The following is a 14,788-nucleotide window of genomic DNA, read 5'->3' on the forward strand; positions in this document are numbered from 1 at the left end:
ATCTTGGGGTTCTCGTCCCTTGCTTGCTAGTGTTTTCTGTCTTTTGGAAGGATTTTATTGCATTGCACTGTTTGCATTACCTGGTTTAAAGTGTCTGTTCCTTTTCTCAGTTTGCTTTGTTAAGTGCCGAGATGTTACTGTGTGCTTCTGTGTGCATACTAGCGAAACTGTTTCAGGGATCTGTGAGGGGCTTTTTTTTCTTTTCTCTGAAGTATGGCACCTGCATTTTTTGAGTTGGAGTTTGCTGCTCTTTCTGGCCACTCTCGGCATTCCCCGGTTTCTGAGCTCAGATTGCAGGCTCGTTCGCCCGTTTCTGAGAGGGGGAAGTTGGGGTCTGCCATCCGTTCTCCTTGGGCACAGTGGCGTACCTAGTGTAGTTGACACCCGGGGCCGGTCATTTTTTAACACCCCCCTCCAAAATCCAGTACTAGGCATACAGAGAATACAAAACACTCAGGACCTATAGAGCAATTCTACCATACCATGGTAAAATGAAACCAGACAGAATAGTACAGATTGTCAATCCTGCGCAGTCAATGCCAACTGAAAGCCATGTCTTTTTCACAAACACAGATACACCCGAATCCACTATAGAATAAGTAATCATAAACTTTCTATTTAGACAAAATTTAAACTGAACCCCCAAGATGCCAGACTCTGCATACAATGCAACACAATAGAAAATATCCCCTAGTACTGTGCAAAATATAAAGACAGCAGATGTAAATTTGAAAAAACTAAAAAATACCAATCACCACTTTACAAATTAACAAATAGAAATAAAACAAATATAGAAAATAAAATAATACCATTTTATTGGACTAATACATTTAGCTTTCAGAGGCCAAAACCTTCTTCCTCAGATCAGTACAGTATAGTGCTGTTACAGTGTCCTATCCTGACCTGAGGAAGGGGGGTTTGCTCTCCGAAAGTTAGTCAAATTTTATTAAAATTAGTCCAATAAAAAGATTACCTTATTTACATGTTCTATTATAAACATTTATTAACACAGCTACAACACTACTTTATCCTAAAGCAAAAAAAAAAAAAAAATATATATATATATATATTTTTTTTATTTACAGTTTGTTGTCTCTGGTTTCTGCTTTCCTCATCTTCTTTTCACTGTCTTCCTTCCATCCAGCATCTATCTTCATTCTTTCTCTGCCATCCAGTGTCTGCCCTCTCTCCCTGCCTCTTCCATGCACATCTGCCCTCTATCTCTGCCCCTTCCATCCACCATCTGCCCGTCTGCCCTCTCTCTCTCTCCCCCATACATCCACTGTCTGCCCTTTCTCTCTGCCCCTTCAATCCACCATTTGCCATCCCTCCCCCCCCAGCCATCCATCCATCCAAGATCTGTCCCCTCTCTCTCTCTCTCTGCCCCTTTTTTCAGCCCCCAGTTCCAGCCCCCCTTATCCCACCTGCCCTAGTTCTAGCCCCAGCCCACATCTCCCACCTGCCCCCCCTTTTCAGCCCCCAGTTTCAGCTCCACTCCCATCTGAGAAGCTCCACCCCTTCTCCCATCTGAGAAGGCCCCTCCCCATCTGAAACCCCCCTCTCCACCCCCCTTCTCCCATCTGAAACTCCCCTCTCCCATCTGAGCCCCCGACCCGACCACCAGCTTCATCCAGAGAGGACAGCCCTCGTCTCCTGCCACCACCCTGCGTTTAAAGAAAAAGCTGTGAAGCAGCATGGCAGGCAGCGCCTCGCGTCTGTCCTGCTTGTAAACGAAGTAAATCTCCATTCTCCTCCTCGTCATCGGGCCTTCACTCACTGGGTCCCACCCTCGCGGAAATAGGAAGTTACTTCAGAGGAGGGCGGGACGCAGTGAGTGAAGGCCCGACGACGAGGAGGAGAATGGAGATTTACTTTGTTTACAAGCAGGGCAGATGCGAGGCGCTGCCTGCCACGCCGCTTCACACCTTTTTCTTTAAAGGTAGGTGGCAGGAGACGAGGGCTGACTGCAGCGCCAGCGGAGCACCCCCCCCCCACTGACACCCGGGGCGGGCCGCCCCCACCGCCCCGCCCTTGGTACGCCACTGCTTGGGCATGTCTCTCACAACTTTGTGAAAACTGTTTAAAGCTGCAAGAACAATGTTCTTTTTTGCTGGATGACAATGGCATGTTAGAGTCTCCTATTACAGAGATGCAGTCTCTTTTAGATCAGAGAAGTAAAGCTTTGACTAGAGATTCATTGCTCTCAGCTACTGATAAGAATGTCCTGTGTACAGCACAGCTGGAGTTAGAAAAGCTCTGTGAGAACTATGACTTGCTTTCTAACAAACTTAGGTTATCGTTGAAAGAAATGCATTCTCCAGAATAATGTCTGCTTATTTGGGTGAACTTCAAGTTCTTCAAGAAGTACAATCTTTGAGCAGAGAAAGAGACTGTTCTGATTTAAAGTCTCAAAGCTCTACTGTCTCTACAGACATTTTTTTCTGTGGTCTCTAATTGCAAGACACCTGTCTCTGAAGGTACCTCTTTCGGACTATTCCTTCCTGCCTCCACTGAGTGGGTTTCTGATTGTGCCAGGGTTAGCATGCACACCTGTGGCTTGTTTGTCTAGGAGAAGGGAGGAGTTTGATTCCCAAAGTTTTTGCTTACCTTCTGGGGATAGGACTGCATCAGAACTCAAGACACACCCTTTAAATTCTAGTTTTGCATTTCCTGATATGTGCTGTGAACTTGATACCAAGACACACCGGGTGGGCTTTGACTTATCTGCTGACAAATCTGGAATTGTGCTCTCTCATTCTGTTAGTGAGAATTCCTGCAAGTCACCACAAAAGGGAGATCCTTTATCTTCGGATTTCCCAACAGTGGCACAGCCAATGCAGAAACACAATTTTAAAATCCAAACTGCACCTTATCCTAGCCTCTTTACACCAACAGTGGATAGCTTTACTGTACTTTCTGGACTGTCAGCAAAGCATGATATTATGTCTGACCCTCAGGATTTGTCACTTGGCAACTACAGATCTTTATGTATGCCAGATTTACCAGACCCTGTGCAAATGCCTTTAGTAGGAAAGCAGACAGAACCTTTTGACAGATTTCTTAGGCAAGAAGAGGATATATTTAATCTATGTCCTAGGCCTAAGGGCAACCATCAGAATCCCTCTGCTGTTCAATCTTTGTTGTCTCTTGAGCCTGATCTCTCTGTTTCTCTTTTACAAGTCTCCTCAGAAACAGACTGGGCTGGCCAGCAGGAGGAAGTGGGCTGCAGAAAAGATCCAGTCCCTTATTCCTACTGCCCAGCAGAAGCTGCCCTCTTTACAGAAGGAGAGGGGGGTGGAAATTCCAGAAGTACCAAGATGACTCTTCTGGGTCCACAGCTGCTGCGGGGCCTAGTGTTAACTCTGAAGAGGTGGTCACTCAGTCCTCTTCAGAGGAACAGCAGTCCTGGCTAAATGCTTTTACATTTGATTCACAGGATCTTGCTCTAATGTGCAAGTGAGTGCTACCTCTGCTGCCACTCAGACGATTGTTGCTACATTTGCAGGTGACCAGTTTCTAGACCAGGAATGGCTTCCTTCATTGGACACCGCCAGGATACACATAGTAGGTAAACTTATGCCTATGGGACCCAGGTATGTATTGCCTTTGTTGGTCCAACATGTGTTAGGGTCTTTCTGATCCAGCCTCTGAGGTGACTTTCGTTGCGCAGGGCATGTGTCTGAAGTTTGAGGCTTTCCAGGGGAGGGACCAGGATAACCTTTGTGTTATGCCATGTGATATGTCACTTCTGGCTTTTGGCAATAAGAGCGGATCAGGTTTGGCTTTCTTTACAGCTTGAGACAAGGACTGTCACATACCCTGTCATCCGCCTCACAAGTGCAAGTGAGAACTTTTTCTTTGGAAATGATTCCTTGAAGAGGCTGCGACCTATTTTGAAATATGCCAAGGAAGTGGTCTGATCACAAGTTAACTGCCCAATTCCTTAAGTGTGTGAGCAGAGTCAGAAGTTCCAGCTCCGTAGAACTTACGGATACTTCCATTCAAATAAATTTCCAGAGTTCAGCAAACCCACACCTTTTGGAGCTCCGTTTGGACACAGCTGTGGAGGGGGGGGGGGTGGACAGGAGCATGCTGAAGAAATCAGAATCAAGAATGATTTAATGCCTGACATTGTTCTTAACGCTGATAATTTGGAGATTGTTCTAACAGACTTGCCTCCTGCATGTAATCAACTGAATGCTTCCAAGGATGTACCAACCTCTTCTGCTCTTTAGCAATTTTGGACTCATGAATAATCAAGAACAACTCAAAGAAGGGGTATACAATCACGTTGTAAGTACAAAATACACAAAGCAACTGGGGAATAAAGGCAGATGTCAAATCATAAAAACAGTAGTAAAAAGCTTTAATTACATAAATAATATAAATAATACATAAAGTATATAATTTCCAAAAGTACTGCCACATAAGAAGACCAGTTTAGATGGGTTTACCTGTATTTCTTTCAAATCTTTGTCATGCAGGTTCTGAAGGGGATCAATGAAGTTTTGCTTCACCTCAATATCCAAAGAATCTTTGACATCAGAAAGTTCCCTCAGAGAATCTCCAACTTCCACTAGGGCCGGGCCTGAAAGAAGAGGTCGGACCTGGTTTACCTTCCAGGAAAGACATAACTACAAATAAAAGGGGCAAATGAGAATCAGAAATATCAAAAAACCTGTTAACCTTTTACTACATTTGGGCTTTGGCTTTAGTCCCGAAGAGCCAAGGTTTGCTACTGAATTGTGTATTGTTGCCTTTTCCTTAGAAAACAAGGCCTTTATCAACAGATTTCCCTTGTGGGCTTAAACTTTGCACCTCCTTGTTTATTCTTTTATATCTATGGAAGCTACTATGTAAAAGTTTGGAAGTTAAAACATGGCTCTTTGAGCAGTCTTTTTTAGGAGTTAGAAAAAGACAAGTTGGGAAATAGTTATGAAGAAGGGTTAAGGTGCTTAGGGTTTAATCTAGTGCAAGGTAAAGGGTATTTAATTTATGGCTTAAGTTCATTTTCAAAGCATTTGGATGTCTCAAAAGGCCAAAATGGACATCCATTTGCTTGAAACATCCAAAATCCCAATTTTGCAAAAGCAGACTAGGGACATCCAATACTGAAGTATGATCAAATAGCAAGAGGGTGTGTTCTGGGTGTGATTTGGCTGAGACTAGGGAAGGCTTTAAATCTGGATGTCCAACATCAATTACCAAAGGGGACATTTCTTTTAAATGAAGTCTAAAAGAAGGACGTCCTTATATTTAGACCTGTTTCAGGAACATCCAGTTTGAGCTCTGATTGAGCAACTGTCCACAGGATGGATTAAGGCATGACACCTCCTTAATCCCCCAGTGGTTGCTGTCCTTCTCTGAAAGTGAATCCGGAAGGGGATACCAAGCTCTGTGATAGCTTCAGATATTAAGGGCATTCTGAATAAAACAGAAAGCAGGTCTGAGTAGCCTAGTGGTTAGTGCAGTGGACATCAAGGGGCCGATATTCAGACCGCAGGAGTTAGCCTGGCTAACTCCTGTGGTCAGCACTAAGCCCGGATATTAAATGTTGGGCAGTTTCCGGTGACCAGCATTGAATATCCAGTTTATTTTTGACTGGTTTAAAGATAAGTGGCCGTGAAACCCAGTCTAAAAATCAACGGAAAGCTGGTTAAGCACTATTTAACCGATCAGCATCCGTTCTGACTGGTTAAATAGTACTGACTATCGGGGGGACAAAGGTTCAAATACCACTTCAACTTTTTTTTAAATTGTGAGCCCCACAGCAACAGAAAGATACCTACTGTATGTATATATATGAAACACCTGCAAGCCTGAGGACTACTGAAGTGGCGTACATTAGGTACAGTAGGTATTTTTCTGTTCCTGGAGGGCTCACAATTACAAAACAAAAAGAGTTAAAGTGGGATTTGAACCTTTGTCCCTTGATTTACAGGCCACTGCGCTAACCAGTAGGTTGCCCTGCTGCCCTGCATGGATGTCTGTCATGGTCACCCAAAGGATATTCCAAAGGTGTCGGCCTACAATTAAAAGGCTCTTTTTAAAACATTCCTGTGGTTTCTATGAGTAGACAATTCCCTTACAGATACCAGCTTCCAAATTTAGTCTCCTTATTCACAACTCCTAGAAGTTTCCTGCTTCAGCTCTCATTTCAATTGTAATTGCTCTCCTTTAACACTTACATTCTCTGCAGTATCTTACGCCAAGCCTGACAAATTTTATTTGGATTTAGAAGCCAGTAGCTGAGACCTTCCGTCCCACACCACCCACATTTCCACTGTAGTTGAGGAACGGAGCGGGGGAGGAAAGAAGCAGGGGAGAAAGTGTATTTTCTATCATAGCTACTCTAGGGCCTCATTTACAAGAGGTGTTTTCCTATTCCATGTCTAATGAAAAAGAAACTTCATAAATCAGGCCCTTAATGCAATCCTCAAGATCACTGGCAGAAATGCACACCCAAAAGGCCCCCTCGTTAACCAGTATCTCTGCCCCCTCTTCCACCGTCATTACCCAGCCTCATTCACTTTTTCTTCCTCCCCACCCTGCTCGCACTCATCATTCTCTCTTTCTCCCCAACCTGTCGTCACTCAGTCTTGCTTTCTCTCTCTCCCTATCTTCATCACTCCATCTCTCTCAGCCTGTTCCTCCTCCCAGTCTTCCAACCAGGGGTGTATCTGCATGGGGCCACAGGGGCCTGTGCCCCCACAGATTTCGCCCTGTCCCCCCTCCCCGCTGCTTACTTTTGCTGGCGGGGGGCCCCAACCTCCGCCAGCCGAGGTCCGACCCGCAGTCTTCATATTTCGTCTTCCTCCGACTCCTCCGTGGCCATGCTGCAAGGAAGTAACGCTGCAGTGCTAATTCGCTGAATCCAGTTCGGAGTCTGACGTTGCAGCACGTTGTACGCGCATACAACGTGCTGCGACGTCAGACTCCGAACTGGATTCAGCGAATTAGCACTGCAGCGTTACTTCCTTGCAGCATGGCCACGGAGGAGTCGGAGGAAGACGAAATATGAAGACTGCGGGTCGGACCTCGGCTGGCGGGGGTTGGGGCCCCCCGCCAGCAAAAGTAAGCAGCGGGGGAGGGTTGACGGCGGGGAGGGGGGTGGAGAGAGGCGGCAGCGGCGGCGGCGGAAGGGAGGCAAAAATGTGCCCCCCCTCTCTGGCTCTGGCCCCCCCTACCACCGGATTCCAGATATGCCCCTGCTTCCACCCCTATCCCACCAACTACCTTCTCCCTTAAATCTACCACCCCTAGCTGTTAACATCAACCCTCACCTCAGCTAGCCTTCACTACCCAACAATCCAGTCAGCCCCCCAGCTCATACACCAGCAAGCTAGTCAGCCACCCACCCAGCCTGTTCCTATCCTTTCCCATACCCTTGCTCCAGCAAGCTGTCCTCACCTTATTCCCCTGCCTTAACCAGCCAACCTCACCCTTTTCTCACACTGATCTTCACTCTGCTCTTGCAGAGCAAGAACTTCCTCCTCTGTCCACCGCACAGCTCTGAATGAGTCTGAGGCATGTGGTACAAGAACTCTCATATTGGTCTTAATCTCACAAGAACTGCATCAGAGTTCCTCCACCATACAGCTCAGACTCATACAGAGCTGCGTGATGCAGAAAGGATTATGTTCTTGCTTCAGCGGTGGCTGCAAATCAAGGGACAAAAATGCTACAGGCCGTATGAAAAGTTCTCATCGCCATGGTGATCTGGCATCTAGGATTTCTCTCCTACTCTATGCACCCAGAACAGGGCTGGTGTTGTTGGGGCCCAAGGCAGAAAATTAGCCTGCTAAAGCCTGCCAGCCAGCTATGCCATCTTCAGCTTTGGGCAGGGTTGGGGTCCTCTGTAGCATCAGGGCCCATGGCAATTACCCTGTTACCCCCTTCCACCATTCCTGCCCCACCAGCCCTGACCACACAATGAGGTAGGACTTTTGCTTGGAAATTCATTAGGCCCTAAATATTAGGCAGATACATGAATGATTTCAGCAGCTGGAGCCAGTCAATTATACAAGAATTAGCAGCCACTAAGGAACTGTAGGAGGGAGTGGGAATTACATTAGTGCTAAGAGTCTTTTTTCTGAAGCCAAAGGCAGGGAAAGCAGTCTGTCAGACAGGGTATGAGGATGAAAAGATCTATAATGGCAGGGAGCGCTCGTCATTCTGCGTATTAACTGCTGCTGCACTGATGTCATTTGGGGTTTCTTCATAGTACTGTCTTTTTTTGTTAATAGTGCTTATTCCAATCTTCATTTTGTCCCAGCTTTTCCTAAATTCAGTTCCTCTTGGTGTCTTTTTGTATTTTTTAATGACATCTTCACTGTTCCTGCTGCCGCCATCAAAATGGAGGGTCCGGTTGATAAGTATGAGGCAAGAAGGATGTCAGATCTATCTCATGCATATTCATTACAGCTATCCTGAAAACCCAACTGTCTTGCTCTGAGTCTTGGGCTAAGAACCACTGATCTGTAGGACAGTGGTTGATTAGAAATTGTGCAGTGCACTACTGCAAATTAGGACTGTACACATGGCAAAAAATGTTGATTGGTTTTTGGTTCATTTTGGCTTTTCCCCCTATTTCTAGACCCTTTTTGGTGAAATTCACATATTCATTTTAATAAAAAAAGAAAAGGTTTATGCAAGTTAAAGACTAACGCATGTTAATTTCTAGGTTGACCTGAATTAAGTTGGCTTAGGGGCTCATTTTCAAAGCACTTAGCCTTCCAAAGTTCCACAGGTTACTACATAACTTTGTAAGTCTAAGTGCTTTGAAAATATGCCTTAGTGGGCCTTTTTACCAAAGGACGTTAAGCCCTTAACACGGCATTGGTGCAGAAAAACAGGCTTCTGCACAACACATTAGTGTTTTGCAGTATTTTTGCTTGTTTTTGCACAATAAGCACGCGTTAACAATTTTAAAACATTATTTCTAGATGGGGCATGTCATGGGTAGAGAGTTGGTGTTCATGCTTTATCAAGCTAGCGAGTTATGGTTACTGTACATTTTTTTTGTGACATGGACATAAAAAAATAAACAAATTTAAAAAATAAAGTGCTGTGTTAAATCTGGGCTAACCCCGATTCTATAAAAGCTGCCAAACATTGCGTGCACAAATTTAGGCACGCTCCTGATTTGCACAGGCAGTTTAATAGAATAACATGCTAATTAGTGTCAATAATTGCATTACATTTAAATGGGACTGCGCCTAAAATGGGACGCGTCCCGAAAAAGGGGGCATGGGAATGGTATTTGCACAGACTGATAAACAGCCAAGCATAAACCTAAAGGGTTGTATAGAGTGGACATACAACAATGAAAAAATGGGAAATACCCTCAGAAACCAAGGTATCCACCAAGGTCTGACCAACAGGACATTAGTATCTATATAAGATTTTTGTGTCCGTGATCTAGTCTCTTTCATAGGGTTAATTTTTCCCACCTTCTCTTAATCAAAACTGCCCATAATAGAGCCTAAGTTTCAAATTAATGCTGAGTAGACAAACTTATCACAAGCCATAACAAAGCATAGATTGACTTAGCTTATAACATAGTTGGCTTGATAACCCCACATTTCAACTGCTCATTTTCTTTCAACGGGGCCCAAAACGTTTCACCCACTTCAGGGCTTCATCAGGAACCACAAGTTTAATCATAATAGGGGTTTTGATTTCCAGCTAGTTGAGCTTTACTTGGAAACTGGACACAAAAATCTTATATAGATACTAATGTCCTGTTGGTCAGACCTTGGTGGATACCTTGGTTTCTGAGAGTATTTCCCATTTTTTCATTGTTGTATGTCTACTCTATACAGCCCTTTAGGTTTATGCTTGGCTGTTTATCAGTCTGTGTAGTATTAGGTTACGTAATTGGGATAAACAGCCCATACTGTTCAGTTCAACATTAATGGTATTTGCACCACATTTTCATTGGTACAAATGGCATTGCATAAATTTACATGCCACCTCTCTGCTTAAGTGCTATTCTATAAACCGCTCTGAACTTTAGTCATAGCTTATAGAATACCACTTAAGTGGGATTTTTTCAGTGCTGATTTTTTTTTTTAGGTACCGTATATAGAATCTAGCTCTTTAGTGTGTAGGAAAATCCCATGTTAAAATGCTCTAAGCCCAAATTTGACCACACATCCCTATTGCAAATGTTGCATCTAAGATCAGTTGGTTTCACTATTCAATGAGTATGGCTGAAGCATGTGTATTGGTTTAATTAGGGAGATTTACCTTTTGTCCATTTCCACATAGAAAATGTCGTGTCTATGCTATTTCCTCTGGGGGGGGGAGTACTATAGCACATGGCTACACAGTATAAGAAGTGTGCACACATGGAACTGACTCTACTGGACTTAGCCTCCGGCTACACAGCCACAGTCTTTGTATGATACCCGCAAAGGAGAAAAACTAATCACCAAAGTTAGATTCATCACCGAGCTCCCTCCCGAACTTTATCATAGCTTCTGCCAACAGTGCCTCAGCCTGTGGGTAACCTGGTCCTTTCTCCTGCCCTCGAATCTTTGACATCGTGTTGATCATGTTGAGTTTAGCTCTGGAAGCTGCAGAGAGACAGAAACATAGGTTATAGCAAATGATTAATCCTTGGGTAAAGTTAATATCATGTAAAGACTGGTGCAGGGAGAGAGGTGCTGTGAGAGGACTTCCAAAGAGGGACAGACCTTCACTGGTAAGAATTGCAAGTGCAAAACAACGCACAAAATCACGCCATTGGGATGTAGGAGGAGCCAGCATTTTTAGTGCCCTGGTCCTCCTGACATTCCAGGAAAGCAATAGGGCACCCTAGGGGGCACTGCAGTGGACTTCATAAAATGCTCCCAGGTACACATCTCACCATTGCTCCCTTACTTTGTCTGCTGAGCCCACCCAAAACCCACTACCCCAACTGTACACCACTACCATAGCCCTTACAGGTGAAGGGGGCACCTATATGTGGGTACAGTGGGTTTCTGATGAGCTCTGGAGGGCTCACAGTTTCCTCAATAAGTGTAACAGGTAGGGAGAAGTAGAAGCCTGGGTCCACCTCTCTGTAGTGCACTGCACCCACCACTAGACTACTCCAGGGACCTGCATACTGTTCTAATGGACCTGAGTATAACATCTGAGGTTGCCACAGAGGCTGGCAAGTAATGTTTTTCATCACATTTTTTTGGGGGGTGTGAGGAGGTTAGTGACCACTGGGTGAATAAGGGGAGGTCATCCCTGATTCTCTCCAGTGGTCGTCTGGTTATTTAGTAACATAGTAAATGACGGCAGATAAAGATCTGTATGGTCCATACAGTCTGCCCAACAAGATAAATTTATTTTATTTTATTTATTTGTTACATTTGTATCCCACATTTTCCCACCTATTTGTAGGCTCAATGTGGCTTACATAGTACTGGAGAGGCCTTTGCAGGCTCCGGTGTGAACAAATGCAGGGTGATGTTGTGGTAAGATCAAGTTCATGTGGCACAGCCACATTAGGGAATCGGAGAACGGAAGAGTTGTGTTATGTCCATTATGTGCTTTAGTTTGGTTGTGTTGCAGAGATTAGGCATTTAAGTTGGATCAGTAGAGTATGCCTTTTAAACAGGTTGGTTTTTAGTGATTTCCGGAAGTTTAGGTGGTCGTACGTCATTTTCAAGGCTTTTGGTAATGCGTTCCACAGTTGTGTGCTTATGTAGGAAAAATTAGATGCGTAAGTTGTTTTGTATTTAAGTCCTTTGCAGCTTGGATAGTGCAGATTTAGATAAGATTGTGTTGATTCGGATGTATTTCTAATTGGTAAGTTGATCAAGTCTGTCATGTAACTCGGGGCTTCTCCGTAGATGAGTTTTGTGAACCAGGGTGCAGATTTTGAAGGCGATGTGTTCTTTGATTGGGTGTCAGTGTAGTTTTTTTGTGGAGGGGTTTTGCGCTTTCAAATCACGTTTTACAAAATATAAGCCTAGCTGCCGTGTTTTGAGCGGTCTGAAGTTTCTTTAAGGTTTGTTCTTTACTTAGATTACGGCATTCCACGTATCTACCACCCTTTCCGTGAAAAAATACTTCCTGACATTACTCCTGAATCTGCCCTCCTTCGACCTCAATTCATGTCCTCTAGTTTTACCACCTTCCCGTCTCCGGAAAAGGTTCGATTGCGGATTAATGCCTTTCAAATATGTGAACATCTGTATCATGTCACCCCTGTTTCTCCTTTCCTCCAAGGTATACATGTTCAGGTCGGCAAGTCTCTCCTTGTATGGTTTTGCAACGCAAATCCCAGACCATTTTTGTAGCTTTTCTTTGCATCGCTTCCAGTCTTTTTACATCTTTCGCAAGATACAGCCTCCAAAACTGAACACAATACTCCAAGTTGGGCCTCACCAATGACTTGTAGAGGGGCATCAACACCGTCTTTCTTCTGCTGGTTATACCCCTCTATGCAGCCTAGCATCCTTATGGCCATGGCTGTCACCTTGTCACATTGTTTCTTCACCTTCATATCCTCCGACACTCCAAAGTCTCTCTCCTGAGTCGAGTTTACTAATCTCTCCCCTCCTATTCGGTCTCTCTCTGAGATCTGAGATCATATTACTTGGCAGCACAATCGCACCATGTCTGGGATTGGAAACCATAGGAACAGCTTAAACCATTTGGACAGATTGAAATATATGTAGGAAGTAAGAGTGCCCCTCTATGGAATTCCTTGGGGCTCCTGATTTGCCAGTATTATCAATCCTTTTTAAAAACATATTATAAAATTATAGCTTCATTTTGCCTCCGGGGAACTTGTGAAGCAGCAAAGTCCATGGTATACATCTCTTTCTCTGATACTAAGTGGGGATATTCCAACCTATGAATCCTCTCTACAGGGATGGGAGGGCAAAGGGCTTTGATATCTGGGGCAGTTATTTGATGAGGGCGGTTGAAATCATTTGAGCTTTTAAGAATGGAGTATCAATTACCCCTTTCTTATTTTTATTTATATCTTCATATTTGACATTATCTTACTACTAGGTTGTATAAAACGGTGATTAACAGAGATAAGAACCTGCCCAACCGGATTTATCTAAAGGGCTGATTTCTAGTTTGGTCCTATGTCAAACTGGAGTGGTGGAGTGCTGGAGCGGTCACTGACTTTAGTAGAAAATTATGCCTTTTGAACTACATACTGGGGATGTCGGTTGGACCTGGAATTATACATCTTCTTGAGGTATGCAGCAAGGTTATTATTATATTAGCCTGGAAAGCTACAACTTCTTTATCTACCACCAGATGGCACCATACTGCTGATGGAGCATTTGACAGCCCTCAGGCAGGCAGTGTCACAGATTTGTCACCTTTGGCCCAGAATACAATCTTATTTGGATAGATCTATTTAATAACACTCTTAGCGGGAGGTCTGGACAGAGAACTGGAGAATGGGGGATGGTTTGGGGGGTTGGGTAAGGTCTGTTGTACTACATTGGAAATGTTCTCTCTTTGCTAAATGTACTTGTTATTAAAATCGTCAATAAAACATTAAGTAAAAAAAAAGTGAGGTGAAGGAAGCTATTACAGCAGTGATACTCAACATTTTTTTCATTTGGAATAATGCTCATATATGTGACACACTGCATACATGGCCCTCACGGACCTTTGGTCCAACAGAGTTTCTTATGAATTAAATCTAAACAAGCCACAAAAACCCTATCTCCCCCAACCCACCCCCACCCCCCATCAACAGGTGCCGATCAGAACTAGCACATTTTCTCCATAGAAGTTACCATACCATAAATTGCATAGTTGTAGGTGGTATACAAAATTGGAAAATAAATAAATTTGGAAATAAATACAAAAAGAATTCTGAATCTCATGTCATTTGAGTAATAGCCACTATATAACATGGTTGAGTACAGTTTATATATAGAAAGAAAGTGATAACTTTCTATCACAGTTATGCACGATTATAGAATTTTATAGTTAGTTAAAAAGGGACCAATGAGGATTTTTGGTGTTGGTACAAAAAAGTATTATTCCAAGTTGCCCACCTTCTGATGGTCCACAAAAATAAGTTTAGTAGTTCTGAGAATTTTGTTGATTGAATGATTTGAATAATAGCAACATAAATCTCTCCACTACCAGAACATTGTGAAATATAAACCTGAAAAAATCCTAACTCAAAAATACCTGTAGCAAACCTACCATACAACAGTAGTACTAATTCCTATGATTCAAACAACATGAACCCTACCTAAGAACAGACAGCACTACAAATTTTACACGGGGTCCTGGAACATTAATATACATAATACTGGTAAAACAGAACAAGTGAGACTGCTACAGAGTTCAACACAGAAACTACATGCAAACTGAATTCCACACCTCAATCACACGCAAAACATAGCAAACCCTCACCAAATACAGAACAAGGGATCACAAATTAGAAACAGAAATATAAAGAGAAAAACTAAGCTGGGAACCCCAAGATGTTATACTAGGCATGAACCACAACATAGGAGACACAGAAACAGAGATGCATTTCCTCTTTCACCCACTCCCCATGATTACACTTCAACCCTCTGTACTCACCATCCTTCTCTCACTCATCTCCTACATGTTTCCATCATGCCAAGCATCTCTCCTTCCTCCCCTCATACCCTTTTAGCCTAGCATCCCTTCTCTCTTTCTCCACACACACTTGTAGCCATAGGAGCCAACTTTTTAAAATTATTGGGGGTGCTAAGCTCAATGGAAATAACCCCTCCCTGGACACATACAAGGAATTTTCTCAATAATTAGGGTG

The 14,788-nt window shown here is 43.6% G+C and overlaps 1 protein-coding gene across 1 annotated transcript in view; it reads right to left on the bottom strand.

Annotated features, from left to right (window-relative positions):
* The window catches only part of SH3GL2 (SH3 domain containing GRB2 like 2, endophilin A1), a 275,663-nt gene that overhangs the window by 42,112 nt on the left and 218,763 nt on the right, over positions 1-14,788 (bottom strand). The window contains exons 4-5 of the mRNA XM_030194224.1: positions 10,437-10,580; positions 4,455-4,588 (exon numbers count right to left, since the gene is read on the bottom strand). Coding sequence (XP_030050084.1) covers positions 4,455-4,588; positions 10,437-10,580 — 278 coding nt within the window. The remainder of the gene's footprint in view (positions 1-4,454; positions 4,589-10,436; positions 10,581-14,788) is intronic.

The sequence above is a fragment of the Microcaecilia unicolor genome, chromosome 2 (assembly GCF_901765095.1).
Source record: "Microcaecilia unicolor chromosome 2, aMicUni1.1, whole genome shotgun sequence".
Lineage (NCBI taxonomy): Eukaryota > Metazoa > Chordata > Amphibia > Gymnophiona > Siphonopidae > Microcaecilia > Microcaecilia unicolor.